Source organism: Sinocyclocheilus rhinocerous, unplaced genomic scaffold, assembly GCF_001515625.1.
Source record: "Sinocyclocheilus rhinocerous isolate Xijiao unplaced genomic scaffold, SAMN03320098_v1.1 scaffold647, whole genome shotgun sequence".
In the NCBI taxonomy this organism is placed as follows: Eukaryota; Metazoa; Chordata; class Actinopteri; order Cypriniformes; family Cyprinidae; genus Sinocyclocheilus; species Sinocyclocheilus rhinocerous.
Window position 1 is genome coordinate 1,127,489 of NW_015632746.1, and position 16,183 is coordinate 1,143,671.

Here is a 16,183-nt window from a genome sequence, read left to right on the forward strand (position 1 = left end):
GAGAAGTAGGGACTGGGAACACTTTAAATACACACAGGAGGAGGGGATCACGAGACACACCTGGGAGCAATGACACATCATGGGGAACACCTGGGACAAATGAACTAAACTAATCAGGGGAGGAACAGGAAACTAATCAAATAAGGGCATGGGAAGGCACATGGGGAGCAGGACACACACAACACATGGAACAGAGTCTGACAGTATGAGTATGAATGTGTAGTTTTGCTGTATATTATTTTGAATTATTTGTCATTCTGTTTTATATGTATATATTTTTATGCAAATGAAAAGTTGGTTTGTGTGTGTGTGTGTGTGTGTATATATATATCATGAATGACTACAGAAGTCATGGAAATTCATTGGTCAAAAGGCATGGATACCTTAAATATGTAAAGGCCAATTAAAGACTACATTCAAACAGAACCTATAAAATAAAGCAGCAAATAACAAATTAACAAATACATACATACATACATACATATTATTCCATTTTGTCCCAACAAGCCAAAATTGTGAGGTGCAACTCACTGGTCCAGAATCCCTCTTGGTAAAACTGTGGGTTAAACATAAACATAACTTGATTGATTTTTTTTTCTTTTTTTTTTACCTCTTGCACTAAAATACATCAGAAAGTCATGGGAATGCTTAATTACTAAAATATCTAAAATATAATGAGTGTGAGTTTTAAGTATTTGCACTTCTTTGCAAAAGACTGCATCTATTTGTACAGTAAATAGATTCATATTCTGAAATATTATTACTTTGTTCTATTTTAATATATTTGAGAATGTTGAAAACATTTATGTTGGATTTTTTTTTTTTGTAAGATTCTTTGATAAGACGAAAGTTTCAGAATATTTGAAACATTAACATTGTAAATGTCTTTTCTATCATCTTTGATCAATTTAATTTGTCTTTGGTTGAAAAAAAAATCCTACTGACCCCAAACTTGTAAATGGTAATATATGTACAGTTATGATTTTCTAAATGTCTAGGTAGAAGCTCAACTGATGTGTGTGTGTGTGTGTGTGTGTGTGACATTTTAGTATGACATTAATTGATTGATTGATTGATTGATTGATGATTCATTCATTCAATACAGGCAATGAAGTCAGATATTAGTTAATGTATTATATATAAGATCATATATAAGATATTATTAAGATATTACCATCAGCCAAAAGTTATGCATTTTAGCACTTAATTGTAGCACCTGAATAGCATATGTGTCAAGAAAGGGAGAGTGTTCTTTATTTGCCTAGAAAAGAAAGTGAGTCTCTTTTATTTTCTTCTGCTAAGGCTGGTAATCCTCATTCTGCCAAAAAGAGTTGGAAAAGCCCACCCCCAAGACTCTATTATATTCTGGGCTCAGATACCTTCTTCAACGCAAATCTATGGGATTTGTTCACCCAGTTTATCGTACGCAAGCTGAAAATTGTCTGATCATTCAAGTTGCAGGATTTGGGGAATCGGCAGTGTGGCGTGTGTTACACACTGAAGTTTATTACTTAGGACTAGAGGTTTTGAATAACTTAGTAAGCACTAATTAGCTGTTTTACAGCTCAGTGTCAGTAAATAGATAGATTGGGGAGCTAGTTTTACAATGCAAACTTTGTAGTATACCTGCACAAGCAAATGCATGATTTAAATTTTTTTTTAAAGGGGTCATATGATGCGATTTCAATTTTTCCTTTCTCTTTGGAGTGTTACAAGCTCTTGGTGCATAAAGAAGATCTGTAAAGTTGCAAAGACTAAAGTCTCAAATCCAAAGAGATATTCTTTATAAAAGTTAAGAGTCAGCCACACCTACCTAAAACGGCTCGTTCGAACACGCCCCCACATACCTACTTCCAAGAGTAGACTACAATGTCGGCTGTTCTGACTCACAGACTGTAAGTACGTTTTTTATATTTAAAGAGTTTTTATATTTTATTTTTTTTTATATTTAAAGCGAGTTTTTTGGGCAGTGTAGAGTAGGGCTTGTTGTTTGTCATTTCTCTGATCACAAATGCAGACATGGTTTTATGTTTACACGGCGTGATGCAACGCGTAAAAAGACAGTATAAGTTATTATAATCCATAATTATGTCCCCACTGATGCAACGAATGCCTCGTTTATAATGGGTTTTCATGTTTTTGAATCATCGCTCCGGCCTGACAGGGCATCATCACAATATGGCAAGGGGCGTAACATTTTCGTCACGCGCTTGATGTATTCGGCCAATCATAACGCACTGGATAGCTGGCCAATCAGAGCACACCTCGCTTTTTCAGACCGATGAGCTTTGTAAAAATCGACGCGTTTCAGAAAGGCGGGGCATAGAGGAGAAACAATAATGTACAGTATGTGGAAAATAATGTGTTTTTTTAACCTTAAACCGCATAAACACATTTCATTACACCAAATACTGTTATTTTTAGCAGCATCATATGACCCCTTTAAGAAGATTCGATTTAGATTCTGAAAGCGGCACTGGAATGAATAATTTAAGTCAACGAGTTTCATATAAATGAACTTGCTGACACACAAATAAGCTTTAATTTGTTTAATTTAGAATGATCGATTGTTCCAGATTTCTATAATGATGTTTCATCCTCAGTGCTGTTTAACTAATGTTTGCATCCAGAGATCGATACAGAGATGTCATTAAGGTAGTGCCGCTTTTCCGAAGACAGACAGAAATCTTTAATGCGAACCTTAACGAGGCCCTACATTGATTTTCTGAATGCCACGCCGTTGTTTGAAACAGCATGTCATCTGTTATGCTTATTCTTCAATCGCACGTTCATTACCGCAAAGAGGAGAAGCAATTTTGGTTCACGCAAGAAAGATTCGGTCATAAATGTCCAGAAGGTAAACTTTGAACAGTTGCAGTCATTTTGTTTTAAGAACTAGAGTATGCTATTTGTTAAAGCATGCATGAGAGAGCAAAGAGAACAAGCAGTGGTTCTTTTGCTGTGCAAGGAAAAGAGCCAAATGTGTTTTTATTCTCAAGAGGAGGCGCTTGCCTCCAAAACTCTTAATGGTGTGATCTAAAAAATTAGGTGTAACACTTGCCTGAGGAGATGTATGAATTATTAAAGGAGTAATGATTTAAATAAGTAAATAATTCATACCCCTCTTTTACTGCACATCTAGGAGAACTTTCATTATTTTCCAGAGAACATGGTGTGTGATGACATGAAAATAGAAACATCAAAAATAGGGATGCCAAAATTCTGGGCAAGTGTCAGATTGGAAAAACGCCACCTTATTAACAATTTTTATTTTTTATTTTTTGGTTAAATGCATACACAAATGGGAAATCTAAATGTCCAGAATAAGCTTTATGCTGATTTAATAACCAATATTAGAGTAAAATAAATTCCTAACACATAATTTCTTCAGCTTTCTTGCCAGCATAATAAATGGATGCTGATGTGTTTTGGTATTTTTACTTTTTACTAATATTCTTATTTGAATCACCTTGTGAGCCAGAGCTAGTATTTGTGGTCAATGGTCTTGCTGGTTCTGATGTCATTTAAAACTCAGTGTGTAAATACTTCTTTAAGTCACTACCATTTGTATAAGTTTTGTAATCAGAATTGTGCAGATATTGTGGTCAAATATGCACAGAAACCATGCAAAAATGCACATGCATATGCACACACAAAGACAGGGAAATGAAGTGTTGTGCTCTGCTGAGCTCTTTATTGAGCGACAACAGGAGTGAATTATTGCTGCGGGGGTTCTGGCTACATCAGATCAGACTCTTTGTTTTTTTGTCAAAGGTAAAAGCATTAAACACTTTTCCTGAAATACTAATGGAAAACTGTAGCAGTTCTGCTGTTGTGTTGTAATTGTACGCAGCGGTGAGTGAGTTTCACAGCTCTCATCTGTAGCCTGTGCTTTTGTGAAAGCGCTGTCCATTGTGCTGATCTCGAGTCAGACATGAAACTATCCACTCTTTAATGCACAATTTGTATGCATTTCATTTACTGTTGGTTAGAAACAACTATAATGCATGCCAGAAAACACTATTCATTTAGCTGGTTAAGAAAAGTCCACAGACTATAGTGTGACTGAACTACATTTCCCATAATTCTGTGTGGCAGTACAATGTTAAAATAGTGACAAAGCAACAATTAAATGCAATGCACATATTTTTCACTTCATTAAGATGCTTTGTGACCAAAATAACATATATATTTTTTATTTTATTTTCCCAGAATCATTTGAACTGCATTATGACATAGTAATTACAATTTATGAACTCATAAATAGGGACCTCATATGGGACTAATAAGTAGGAGGCATCAAGAGACACACTAGTCTTTCTTTCTTGCTTTCTATGCTCCTGCAGGGTGAGGAGAAGCTGTTGACCATCTTACACCATTACATGGACATCCACGGGACAGTTTACTATGAGGCCCAGCGGCCCCCAGAGGTGCCCGCATTTGTCAGGAACCACGGTTTACTGCCCCAACAGGAGCTACAGCAGCTTCTGAGGAAGGCTAAGGTACTGTTAGCATGATGGACTTTCACATCTAAGCGATAATGCAGTTTAAATAACACAGTGTTTAGTAACTTGCGTAATTACTGGTCTCATACATGATCTAAGGATTGAGTGGTGCTTTTGTTCCAACGGTGTTGATTGCAAAATTATACATGGTAAAAAAAATAAAAAATACAAAGGGAATTTTTCCCAGTGATACAGATGTAGACTCAGATATGTTTGCATAATATTATGAACAGGCAATTTTGGCATTACAAATGCACATTAACAGTCTAAAAAGGTATTACCTTGTGCACATTTAGTACACATATAATTCACAAAACTATATAACTTTGCCACACAAATGCAGTCAGTTTGACGTGTGAATAATATGTAATCCATAAAAAGTAACTGTGATTTGAGTATGAGCATATTATCAAATTGCAATTATACTTTTTTTTTTTGGAATCTGATTACATAATTCAGATCAGTTACTAACCAGCACTAGGACTGTTAAAATATACATTCAGTAAATATTTTTTTTTTAAATATTCAATAAATTAATGTGTTAAAAAATAGCTTATGCCCCCTGACCTTCCTGCAGATTCCATTTTAAGAAAATGTTTCTACCAGTAGAGCAATTACTGCATGTACACTTATACTTTCCTCATCAAATATTCATACATGTCATTAACAGTGTTTTGATTAATGATAATATGTAGTAATTTGATTAAACTTGTAATTAATTAATAACCCTAACAATCCTAAACATTACTTTTCTCTCAGCTCTTCTTGGGGTTTGGCTTTCCCTATGAAGGTCCCGCCCCTTTAGAGGCAATAGCCAATGGCTGTGTGTTCCTGCAGCCAAAGTTCAGCCCCCCTCACAGCTCCCTCAACCATGAGTTCTTCAGAGGGAAGCCCACGTCCAGAGAGGTAAGCGCAGTCTGCTCACTGTATCCGTCCCCAATTCAAAGAGTGGCCATTATGCAAGAACATTTTTTTTAAAAGTCAAACAACTCTAATTAGTCCAACTCAGTTCCAAACTTTTTTTACAAAACATAATTGTATTATATCATTCATTTGGAATTTCTTTAAAGTATGTGTTTATTCCTGATATTTATTTCTGGACACGTTTCTCCAAACTAAAAGTTTAGTACTCCTAAAACATGTAACATAGCCATCTATACCATCTATTCATTTCTGAATGGCACACAATTCTGCTGTTCATATAATCCTGCTTTTCAAATCCTCAAAAGCTGTGAACTGTGAAAATGAACTGGAGCTGATGAATCGGTGTAGTGAACTCATGATAGATAGCACTCATGTTTTCTTCTTCTCATCAGGTGTCATCTCAGCACCCATACACTGAACAGTATATCGGCAAACCCCACGTCATAACAGTAGACTTCAACAGCTCTCAAGAATTCGAGACAGCTGTTCAAGATATTCTCAAAGAGAAGGTAAACTAGTTTTCTTTGTTACAGTTCTGTTACAGTCTGTGTAACACAGGTTGTTGCATGGATATATATAGATATGTAGGATGTCCATGTTTATTGATTGATTGATTGATTGATTGATTGATTGCCTTGCAATGTATATACAGTCATCAAGAAATGTCTAGTTGTTGGAGGAGGAAGAGTTGGAGATGCTTTCAACTTTTGTTGTATAAATCTCTTATGGGTGCCAATTAAACACCACAACTTACCATTTAGTTGGTTTAGTCTTCAGTTGCTTTCTCTGAGCAGAAATGTCCCATTGTTATGGGAACACATACAGTACCTTTCAAAAGTTTGAAATCGCTATGAAGGTTTTTTTTTTTTTTTTCATCAACAGTGCAAAAATTGGGCAAGTAAACAAAGACAAAAACATGTTTTTGAATGTAGAGAACAAAGGTTTTCAGTTGTAGAGATGCACAAAATATCAGTCAGTCTCATCTTGGTTTGAGTTTCGACATTTCACATGTAGTGATTCGTCATCAAATTATAATCTTTGGCAGTGCTTCTAAAATGGTCAGCAGCAAACAAAATCATATTATTAGTACTTTGTTTCCACAGTGGTAATATGTTTGTTTCCTCAAAAGACTTGCTGTGAAGATTTTTGTTATGTGTTGCTTGCATAGATAGATAGATAGATAGATAGATAGATAGATAGATAGATAGATTGATTGATTGATTGATTGATTGATTGATTGATTGATTGATTGGTTGGGGAAAAAAATATATAGTTGGCAAGACAACATTTTGGGCCAAGTATAAAAAAAACAACATGGAAGTATACCAACTGTTGCCAGGTAAATTTGTGTATTCCGTCAAGGAAAATGACAAATGACAATTGTTTCTTGATTTACTCATGCTCACATCATTCCATATATTTTACATTTAATTTCTTTCTTTCTTTGACATATTGAATTTGACTTCATTTGTTTTCATGGGTCATAAGCAAAAGTTTTTTTTTGCTATCGTTTTCCCATCTACTGTATAACAACATTAATTTGAGACAGTTCTACATACAAATCTGTCGTATAACTTCAAAAGACAAGATTTCTTAGAGCATTCTTCCTGTTTGTTTAAACAAACAAACAAAAAATAAATAAATAAATAAAAATAAAAAATGTGTTTGGTGCATAAGTTGAAGTTTGTTGCAAAAATAGTCTCAAGTTTCTGCCTGTGTCTTTTGTCACTTGTCCGTTTGCACAGGTGGAGCCCTTTATACCGTACGAGTACACTTGTGAGGGCATGCTGGAGAGAGTGAATGCTTACATACAACATCAGGTATGTAGGCATTTCAGGCACAATGCTATTGAAGAACAAATATAAAAAACCATAAATAGTTAAGGAGAAATTGATCCATTTGCCTTAATGCCATTTGCTAACAACCTCCAGAAATATCCAGAAATACACTATTTGAATTCTGTCATCTTTGCTAATGGATTATCAGTTCTGGTCTATTTTTGAGCCAATCACTCAAGCCAAAAATGCCATGTGACTAATCACTCTGGAGCCACAGAAACGTGAAGTCATGAGAAAATGGCACAACAATAGCCCAACAACATGCACAGATACACACTGGGAAAAGCATATAATTCAGCAGGGTTGCCAGGTCCCAGAAAAAAATCCAGCCCAAAGTCAACTCAAAACTCACCCAAAGGGAATGAAAAGTAGCCTTTTCTATCATGTCCTATTACATTGACAGCTGCAGAGATAAATGTTTCAAATATATCTGTCACAGTGTGATAAACTGACATGTCCATCCATAAAAGTCGTCAAATTTAGGCTATATATATATATATATAGCGCTTTTCACAATGCACATCATTTTAAAGCAGCTTTAGAGAAAATGGTGATGTTAATGCTTATTATTAAAGGCATATACAGTATTTTTATGCCTTATAGACGCATTCGGCAGATTATAGATTTAGCAGATTTTTTTAAAAAATCTGATTAAAATGTTTTGCCTTAAAATGTATATTGTGAGTGCACTTCCCCCAATTCTTTTAACACACTGTACTGTAGATTGCACACATCTTACAATAAATGAAAAACTATATTCTGATCTCAGTCAAGACCATTATTAATAGCCTACATACTCTTTACTTTTCACATTCTCTTGTTTTGTCTGCACACAAGCTTCAATGCGCAATTAATTTACAATGTAGCGTCTGGACCAATCAGACACACCATTTTTCCCCATGAGCTGATTCGCTACAACAATGTCAAACTCAATTAGCCAGCCTTAAAATTCCCCGAGTGGGCGAAACTCACATAACTTCTAGATTGTTCAGGTATTCATTCCAAGGATTAACACACATTAGTAAAAGGACATATTTTTATTTTTCCTATAGTTAACAGATAAAGTTTTTGGCAGCTGTGGTACATTATATAAGTAGCTCAAAAAAAAAAAAGGCAACCCTGAATTTTCAAAATAAACTGAATTGTTTGGGAAAACTGCAACACTGGCATCATGCAGGAACCTTTAATATTATAATTTTTTTTTATGATTTGGGACACACTTCTCTTTATGCTGTATAATATTTAGGACAGATAGTGTGTGAATTGAGAGCGGTGCAAGTCTATGATCTGTGTTACACACACATGCACACGCAGACAAAAATGTAAGAGAATAAGCGTAAGCATATTTTTGCCTATGATGTGAACTAACTACGTACAGTGGGTACGGAAAGTATTCAGACCCCCTTAAATTTTTCACTCTTTGTTATATTGCAGCCATTTGCTAAAATCATTTAAGTTAATTTTTTTTCCTCATTAATGTACACACAGCACCCCATATTGACAGAAAAACACAGAATTGTTGACATTTTTGCAAATTTATTAAAAAAGAAAAACTGAAAAATGCTCAGTATTTAGTAGACATTAATGAGGAAAAAAAATTAACTTAAATGATTTTAGCAAATGGCTGCAATATAACAAAGAGTGAAAAATTTAAGGGGGTCTGAATACTTTCCGTACCCACTGTATATGCTGAGCTTGCTAGTCAGTTGCCTCGGGGATTTGATGTGGGCACATAAAGTGAAACGCACACTTTTGAGATCCTGAACAACGCTGAATGCTTTGTTCCACACCTTCAACACTCACTCCCACCTTTTTGAGCTCAAACTGGAAAATAACATCCAGAAACTAAAATGACCCCTTTGAATTACAGGCATAATTGTGTCTCCTTTAAAGAAAACCCTTGGAAGTATACATTTTTTTTAGTTAATTAAACAATAGTTAATTAAAGGGGAAAATGTTAAATAGAGGTTAAAAGGCAATAATGATTATTGAAAATGTGATCCATTTATTGCCAAATGACACTGTTGAAAGTATATGATACAGCTTTTTTGAGTTAAGTAAACAGACTATAAACACCAAGAAAGATAATTATAAAGATAACTATAATGATAACTATATTAGCGTCTACACCAATGCATGATAACATTTGGTGTATTAGAAGTGCGCACTACTGTTTTGTCAACTGCCTCAATGTGTGAAAAGACCTTATGTCTGGTTAGTATTAAAGCCTTTGCATTGTTAGTTTTATTTTATTTTATTAATAAAATAATGGGAATGTAATATTAAATTAAAAAGAAACACACAAAAATTTAATTTAATGTTAATTGTCAAGAAAATGTCAGTCCAATTGTTAATGGTCCTAAAAATATGCCTCATTTTCGGTTTCTTTTTGTCTTTCTTTTGACTTAAACATGCTATTGTGAGAATTTATTCTGACTAAATTGATAGTGTGTGGGAAGCTTTAGGCTCTGTTTTTTTACTTAGTGTTGTTATTATTTTGGCAAAAAAAATTTGACTATAAATTCTGATAGAATTGACTGGTTGAACCATGTCAAAATTGTTGTAAAATAGCAGTTTACATTATTTCAATTCTCTATCAGTGACAAGTTATTATAAGGCTCTCTTACAAAGATGTTTTCAGTCATAGTCACATTCATTGTGTTTTTTTCCAGGATTTTTGTCGCCACAGCAGTCCATTCCCTACAGCCAATGAATCCAGATCATGGCCTGGGAATCCACCCAGTCCTTTCCTCCAGCGGCCCAACTCCACAGCTTTGATCTGGGCTCCGAACATCACTGCTCCGGCCTGCTGGCCGCCCCTCAGCGCCCTCCGGCTCTTCCTGTCTACAGAGGCCTCGTCCTGTGTGAAAACCTGCCGGGATTCCGGTCTAATCTGCGAGCCAGCTTACTTTCCTTTCATCAACAATATGGAGGCCTTCAATGGGTGAGAGACAAACGGCATTTCTGGAATATGCGCATTTTTTCACAAATGTGTTTGTTGTTTTATTTATTTATTTGTTCATTGTGCAGCCATTATTGCAGTTAATATGAAGTTAAGACACTGATTTGTTGGGGGACACTTTATGTAAAACCTGTAATTACTGTATAATACATTATAATACACAATGCTATCCTTGTTTGACATTATAATATGCACATATTCATATTTACACCTTTAAAAAGTATAATGCAGTATAATACATTAAATTAAATGAAATTTACAGTTGATATGTGGTCAGTTAATATGAGTTATTCAACAGTAATTATGCATCAATTACTAATTAGATACTTTTGTAAATTGGCCAAGCAGACAAAGTCGGTTTTTTTTATTTTATTTTGCAGTGCAGCCTAAGGCACACCTGTGCAATAATCATGCTGTCTAATCAGTATCTTGATATGCCACACCTGTGAGGTGGATGGATTATCTCGGCAAAGGAGAAGTGCTCACTAACACAGATTTAGACAGATTTGTGAACAATATTTGAGAGAAATAGGCCTTTTGTGTACATAGAAAAAGTCTTAGATCTTTGAGTTCAGCTCATGACAAATGGGGGCAAAAACAAAAGTGTTGCGTTTATAATTTTGTTCAGTGTATATATATATTCATGTAACCAAGGGCGCTGTAAAAATGAGCAGTCATTGTTCTTTATTCACTGTGCTGGATTGCATTTTTTCCCCTTTTCTCATCTGCAGTTCTTTGAAACAGATAAATCGTGTGAATGTATGTTTTTTCAGGCTTAACGCTCAGTGTGAGTCCTTAGAAGCGGAGAAGAACCACGTGTTTCCAGCTGTACATGTGGACAGGAGAGAGTGTTTCCAGCAAAAGGAGCCGCTGCTGTTCAGTTGCGCTGGAGTCAGCGCCAAACACCAGCGGCTTTGTCCGTGCAGAGACTACCTCCACGGCCAGGTGGCGCTATGCAGGGACTGCCTTTGAGCTTTCACCAGAGACCTCCGGAGATGTCTGTGGTAAACTGAGGCCAGTGCTGGACAGTCAAACATGTCCCCAGAACGCCGGTATCAACAGGTTCGTGGGAATTGTTGGACTGAGGTCGTTGAGAAGTGTCCTCACTCTTGGTTACTTTGATCCAAAGCTAAACTTTGCCTCCAGGTGAGCTAGTGATGGTAAGTGGTGGTTGTAACTCTTGGTGGTGGTTTCAAGAGTGGACGACGTGAGCAGAAAATAAATGCAAAATGCGGTTTTGAGTTTGGAGCTCCTTTGTGATGCAGGTCAGACTCTAGAAGCTGTAGCTTTGGGAATGCTGAAAGTGCCAGAACTGTACGTGAATTTTAAAGTCAACATGAAAGATTATAGAGTGCTGCAGGGACGATGTATTTTTTGTAGGCCAGAACCCAGAAACAAGATGCATCTCAGCAATTCCATCCTGAAGTCTATGGGTTTTTTAAAAGGTTTTTTGGTTAAATGCCTGATAAAGGTCTGTTTAACACAAACTCAAGATACCTTCATGTTTTATTCTACAACATAAAATACATCATACCCACTTGTAATTTTCAATCAAGTTGATGCAACCTTCCAGGTTGGCCTACAAAAACACATCATCATTGTAGCGCTCTATACACAACCCATTGTAATGTGTTATATTTGGGAGAATAGGAGATATTAGCAAATGGCATTATGATTTGGTCAAATAAAAGTTTCACTGAAGCATAGGGTGAGACATGATTCCATCCATCAGGATCTGACTGGATTGTGAGAAATGGCTGTCACATACCAGGATAAAGTCACATAATTTTTTTTTTTTTCGCAAACCGGTTAAGCGTAAACCCTGCGCCACAGCCGAATAAATCTGTAAACTAAATCACACATTCATCTCTAAAGAAAAGTTCAGACCTAATGGATTAAGTTCAGAGTTCAGAAAACTCATGGATCTGATTGTGACAAACAGTGCTGCTATATATCTAGATGTTCTGCCAGCACTATACTGAGGTTATCGTTTAGGGTTTCGATTAGGTTTAATGAGTTGTGTAGGCTGTGATTGACACAACCGGTAAAATAGTTAGAAACTGCTACAAGGATTTAGAATCACACAATTGTGTCAGAGCTAAGTTTGAAGTGGTTTGTAAAGAAATAAGTTCCTTTTGAAGCACCTCTGATATGTACTTTTGAGGAGGCTTTTTGACCAGAATTCACCTGCATTACCAACAACAGTATCCTGAAACAGCCTGACTACTATCTATTTGGCTACTGGTTAAAGGGGTCATATGATGCGATTTCAAGTTTTCCTTTCTCTTTGGAGTGTTACAAGCTGATTGTGCATAGATAAGATCCCTGAAGTTGCAAAGACTAAAGTCTCAAATCCAAAGAGATATTCTTTATCAAAGTTAAGACTCTGCCACGCCCCCCTAAAACGGCTCATTCTAACACGCCCCCACATATCTACCCCACTATGTGGAAATATTTGCATAATCCCGCCGCAAATGTGCACGCAAAGAAAGAAGGCATGGTGTCAGTAACCGCAGTTAGTGTTGAAGCAGCCATGTCAAGGAGACGCTGTGTGTTTCTAGGCGAAAGCAAAAGCACTTTATTTACACAAAATAATGATCTTTAAAAAAACATCATATGACCCCTTTAACACGGACCCTTTCAGATACATTTGGTGTAGCTTTGCATTAGAGTTTCAAGTAGGAAAATTTTTTGTGAACATGTATTGTTTAGAAGAAGAAAAAGCAACTTGCACATAGAAAATGATGTATTAGCTGTAGTTTCTATGCAACTCTGGGTCCGCATGGTTGCTGTTGTCTACCACCTTAATATGGGCATTTCTTACACATTTTACACTTTTTAAAGGTAACATTACAGATTGGCAATTTATACAATTAATTATAAAATATATTTTTTGTTTAAGTTAAAACATGGTGGTTTGTCACAATAATCACTATGCATAAATGCAAAATAGATAAATGGATTTAAAGGGTAAAGGTAAAACATGGCAGTAGAATCAAGAGCCATGTTAACTCTTTATTTTAAGGTGACATTGTTACTACACAAATAAGTACTGAGTAATACTAATTAACAACATGTACTTACTGTAGGGTTAAGGTTAGGGTTTGTTTTTTGGTTAGTTGCTTGTAATTATGCATACTTTGCTGTTATTATATAGTAAGTGCATGTAACATATGTACTGTCACTTTAAAATTAAGTGTTTCCAGATCCAGTGATCATTTTTTATCACCGAATGCTTTGAATTCACAGCAAACAAATAAATAAATAAACAAACAAATAAATCAATCAATCAGTCAGAAAGCCTGTAATGTGTTGCTTAACAGACCTCACAGACTTTTAATGCCAAACCAATAAAATCTTACTCACATTGGTATTATTTTGATAGTTTATAACATATTCATGACAGTTAAACTGAATGCAGAATATTTTTTTTATCTGATACTGAAGGGTTAACTAGTACCAGCCTAGGTGGAGCGAGTTATTACATTTTGATGAAAGTTTACAGAGAACGTTTTCTTAAGAATAGCATGTACTATAAGACCAGCTGTGCATATTATGTAATTAGGGTCAGTTTTAGTTTCATGTTGACTTCTAAGTTCATATGGAATGAAATTATCTGCTGTGAAAAAATAAAAAATAAACACTCTGCTTGCAGAGAACAGATGTGAAATATTTACAGATTTACTCCAATTCATTGTGTAAATATGTGCATTTTACATATTTCATATGCACTATTGTTTGTACAAAATAAAATATACTTTTAAAATGGGTGTATTTACATTTTTAGCTGCTCCAGTTGGGATGGAAATGAATATGGGACGTTTCATAAGTGTACAACTTCAGAAAGCATTGGGACTATTGACTGTAGAGATGCGTGAGTGTGCGAGTGTGTTTGTGTGTGTGTGTCTTTTTAAAGCTGTTGACTCAGATATGTGCGATATTCATTGTTGGCTCCTGTATCATGCAGAGCTGGCGCTCTCAAAGCAGGAGGAATTCTGGGATAGCTGACAGTGATGATGCAGCTTTGCCATCAGCGGCATCATCTGAGAAACCTGATGAGAATAGAAATTCATGCTGGCTCTGAGACACAGAAGAGCTGCTCTGTTCTTCAAAGCTTTTCTTAAAAAAAATAAAAAAAAACACTGGCAGTGCAGTATATCCTTGGTGTGTAACTCAGGTCCCCTGTCTAGATATTTCACTTTTGGGATAACACTGGAGAAGGGGCTCCTAAAAAAAATATATATAAAAAAAAAAAAGAATAAAAAAAATAAAAATAAAAAATGCTGCTTCATTTCGGAAGATTAACTTTTCCCTTCTTTATTCTTCATAACCCGAGAATGTGGCGACACATACCTGGGGTTACGCCGCAGAAACTGCAGTAGTGATGTGTCGTTCGCAAATAAATTTAAAAAAAGCATAAAAATAAGGCTTTCATGAAAACACTGAATAAAAAATTGCTTACCAACACACAAACCATTCACAATTGCTAAATTGGGATAAAATAGAAGGCTTCACTACTGTGCATTGAAGTAGGCTATAGTTTAAAAGGTTGCTCGTTCAGCTGTACACATACGCTGAGCCCCTTCAGACAGTTCACCAATAGCGCTTCAACGGCCGAAAACACAATTATGTCAAAATATGCGGTTTTGGCGAGTTACCTCGTAAACGTAGTCTCAAATGAGTTATAAAGTCTTAAAAGACCGTAAAGAGTTTGGAGAAAATAGGAAATGTGTCAGATCCGCGTCATCAGGTTTTAAAGAGACAGTGCTGCTCTTAAAGTAAAACCTGCTAAAGTCTGTGATTGATGTAAATCAAAGAACAAAAGAAAAAGAGATATCACTCGACTGCTCTAGTCGCTGATTAACTTTTGTAGCTTGAATAAAGATTAATCTGTTTAGTTTATGCTTATACAAATGTATAGTTTATGTGAAAATTGTTTTAAAATCACTTAATATTTCAGAGCCTACTAACTGTTAAAAATAAGTGCTTTCAATTATCCTGTAATGTTGAATGGCTATAATTAATAGGTAAAATTGAGGGGAAATGAATTTAATAGAGACACCAGTAGCAGTATTGGTATCAATTCTTCATTAAAGGGGTCATATGATGCTTTTTTAAAGATCATTATTTTGTGTATTTGGTGTAACAGAATATGTTGACATGCTTTAATGTTCAAAAAATTTAGAGGTTCAATGTGAAATTATGACAATATACAAATGCGATTAATCATGATTAACTACAGAAAAATGTGTGATTAATTATTTTTAGTGATTGAAAGACAGCACTAATGTTAACCTTTTATAGATTTTAGATTTCAATTTAATTTCAAATTTTATAGGTCCCCCCAGAAAGAGATCGGGACCCCCTTGGCCCCCTTCAAATTTCTGTTCGATAATCTGGCCCTCAAATGAAGCTAATTGAATAGCCCTGCTCTAATCGCATCATATGAGCCCTTTAATAATAGGCAACTTAGTAAAAAGATGCCATTAAAAACATATTTAAAATATACTATCTTTGTTGTTTCTACATTAATTTAGAGGTTCAATGTGAAATTATGACAATATACAAATGCGATTAATCATGATTAACTACAGAAAAATGTGTGATTAATTATTTTTGTAATCGATTGAAAGACAGCACTAATGTTAACCTTTAATAGATTTTAGATTTCAATTTAATTTCTAATTGTATAGGTCCCCCCAGAAAGAGATCAGGATGGCCCCCATCCCCTTGGTCCCCTTCAAATTTTCAGTTTGATAATCTGGCCCTCAAATGAAGCTAATTGAATAGCCCTGCTCTAAGCCATTAACATGGGTGCGGAAAAAAAAAAAGCACCACATACACACTGCAAACTGAGTATGTGTGAAACAGGCGTAACACGATGGCCTGCTCCGTTTGCCCAAAACATGCAAAGGACAATAATCTCAAATTTTTTAGGGAAAAAAAAGATAAAT

The 16,183-nt window shown here is 35.4% G+C and overlaps 1 protein-coding gene across 1 annotated transcript in view; it reads left to right on the forward strand.

Moving 5' to 3' along the window:
- mgat5b (alpha-1,6-mannosylglycoprotein 6-beta-N-acetylglucosaminyltransferase B) overlaps window positions 1-12,478 on the forward strand; it is a 106,915-nt gene extending 94,437 nt beyond the window's left edge. The window contains exons 12-17 of the mRNA XM_016556133.1: window positions 4,347-4,502; window positions 5,265-5,411; window positions 5,822-5,938; window positions 7,175-7,249; window positions 9,940-10,211; window positions 11,003-12,478. Of these exons, the coding sequence (XP_016411619.1) occupies window positions 4,347-4,502; window positions 5,265-5,411; window positions 5,822-5,938; window positions 7,175-7,249; window positions 9,940-10,211; window positions 11,003-11,201 (966 nt within the window). The 3' untranslated portion in view covers window positions 11,202-12,478. The remainder of the gene's footprint in view (window positions 1-4,346; window positions 4,503-5,264; window positions 5,412-5,821; window positions 5,939-7,174; window positions 7,250-9,939; window positions 10,212-11,002) is intronic.
- Window positions 12,479-16,183: the final 3,705 nt, after the last annotated feature.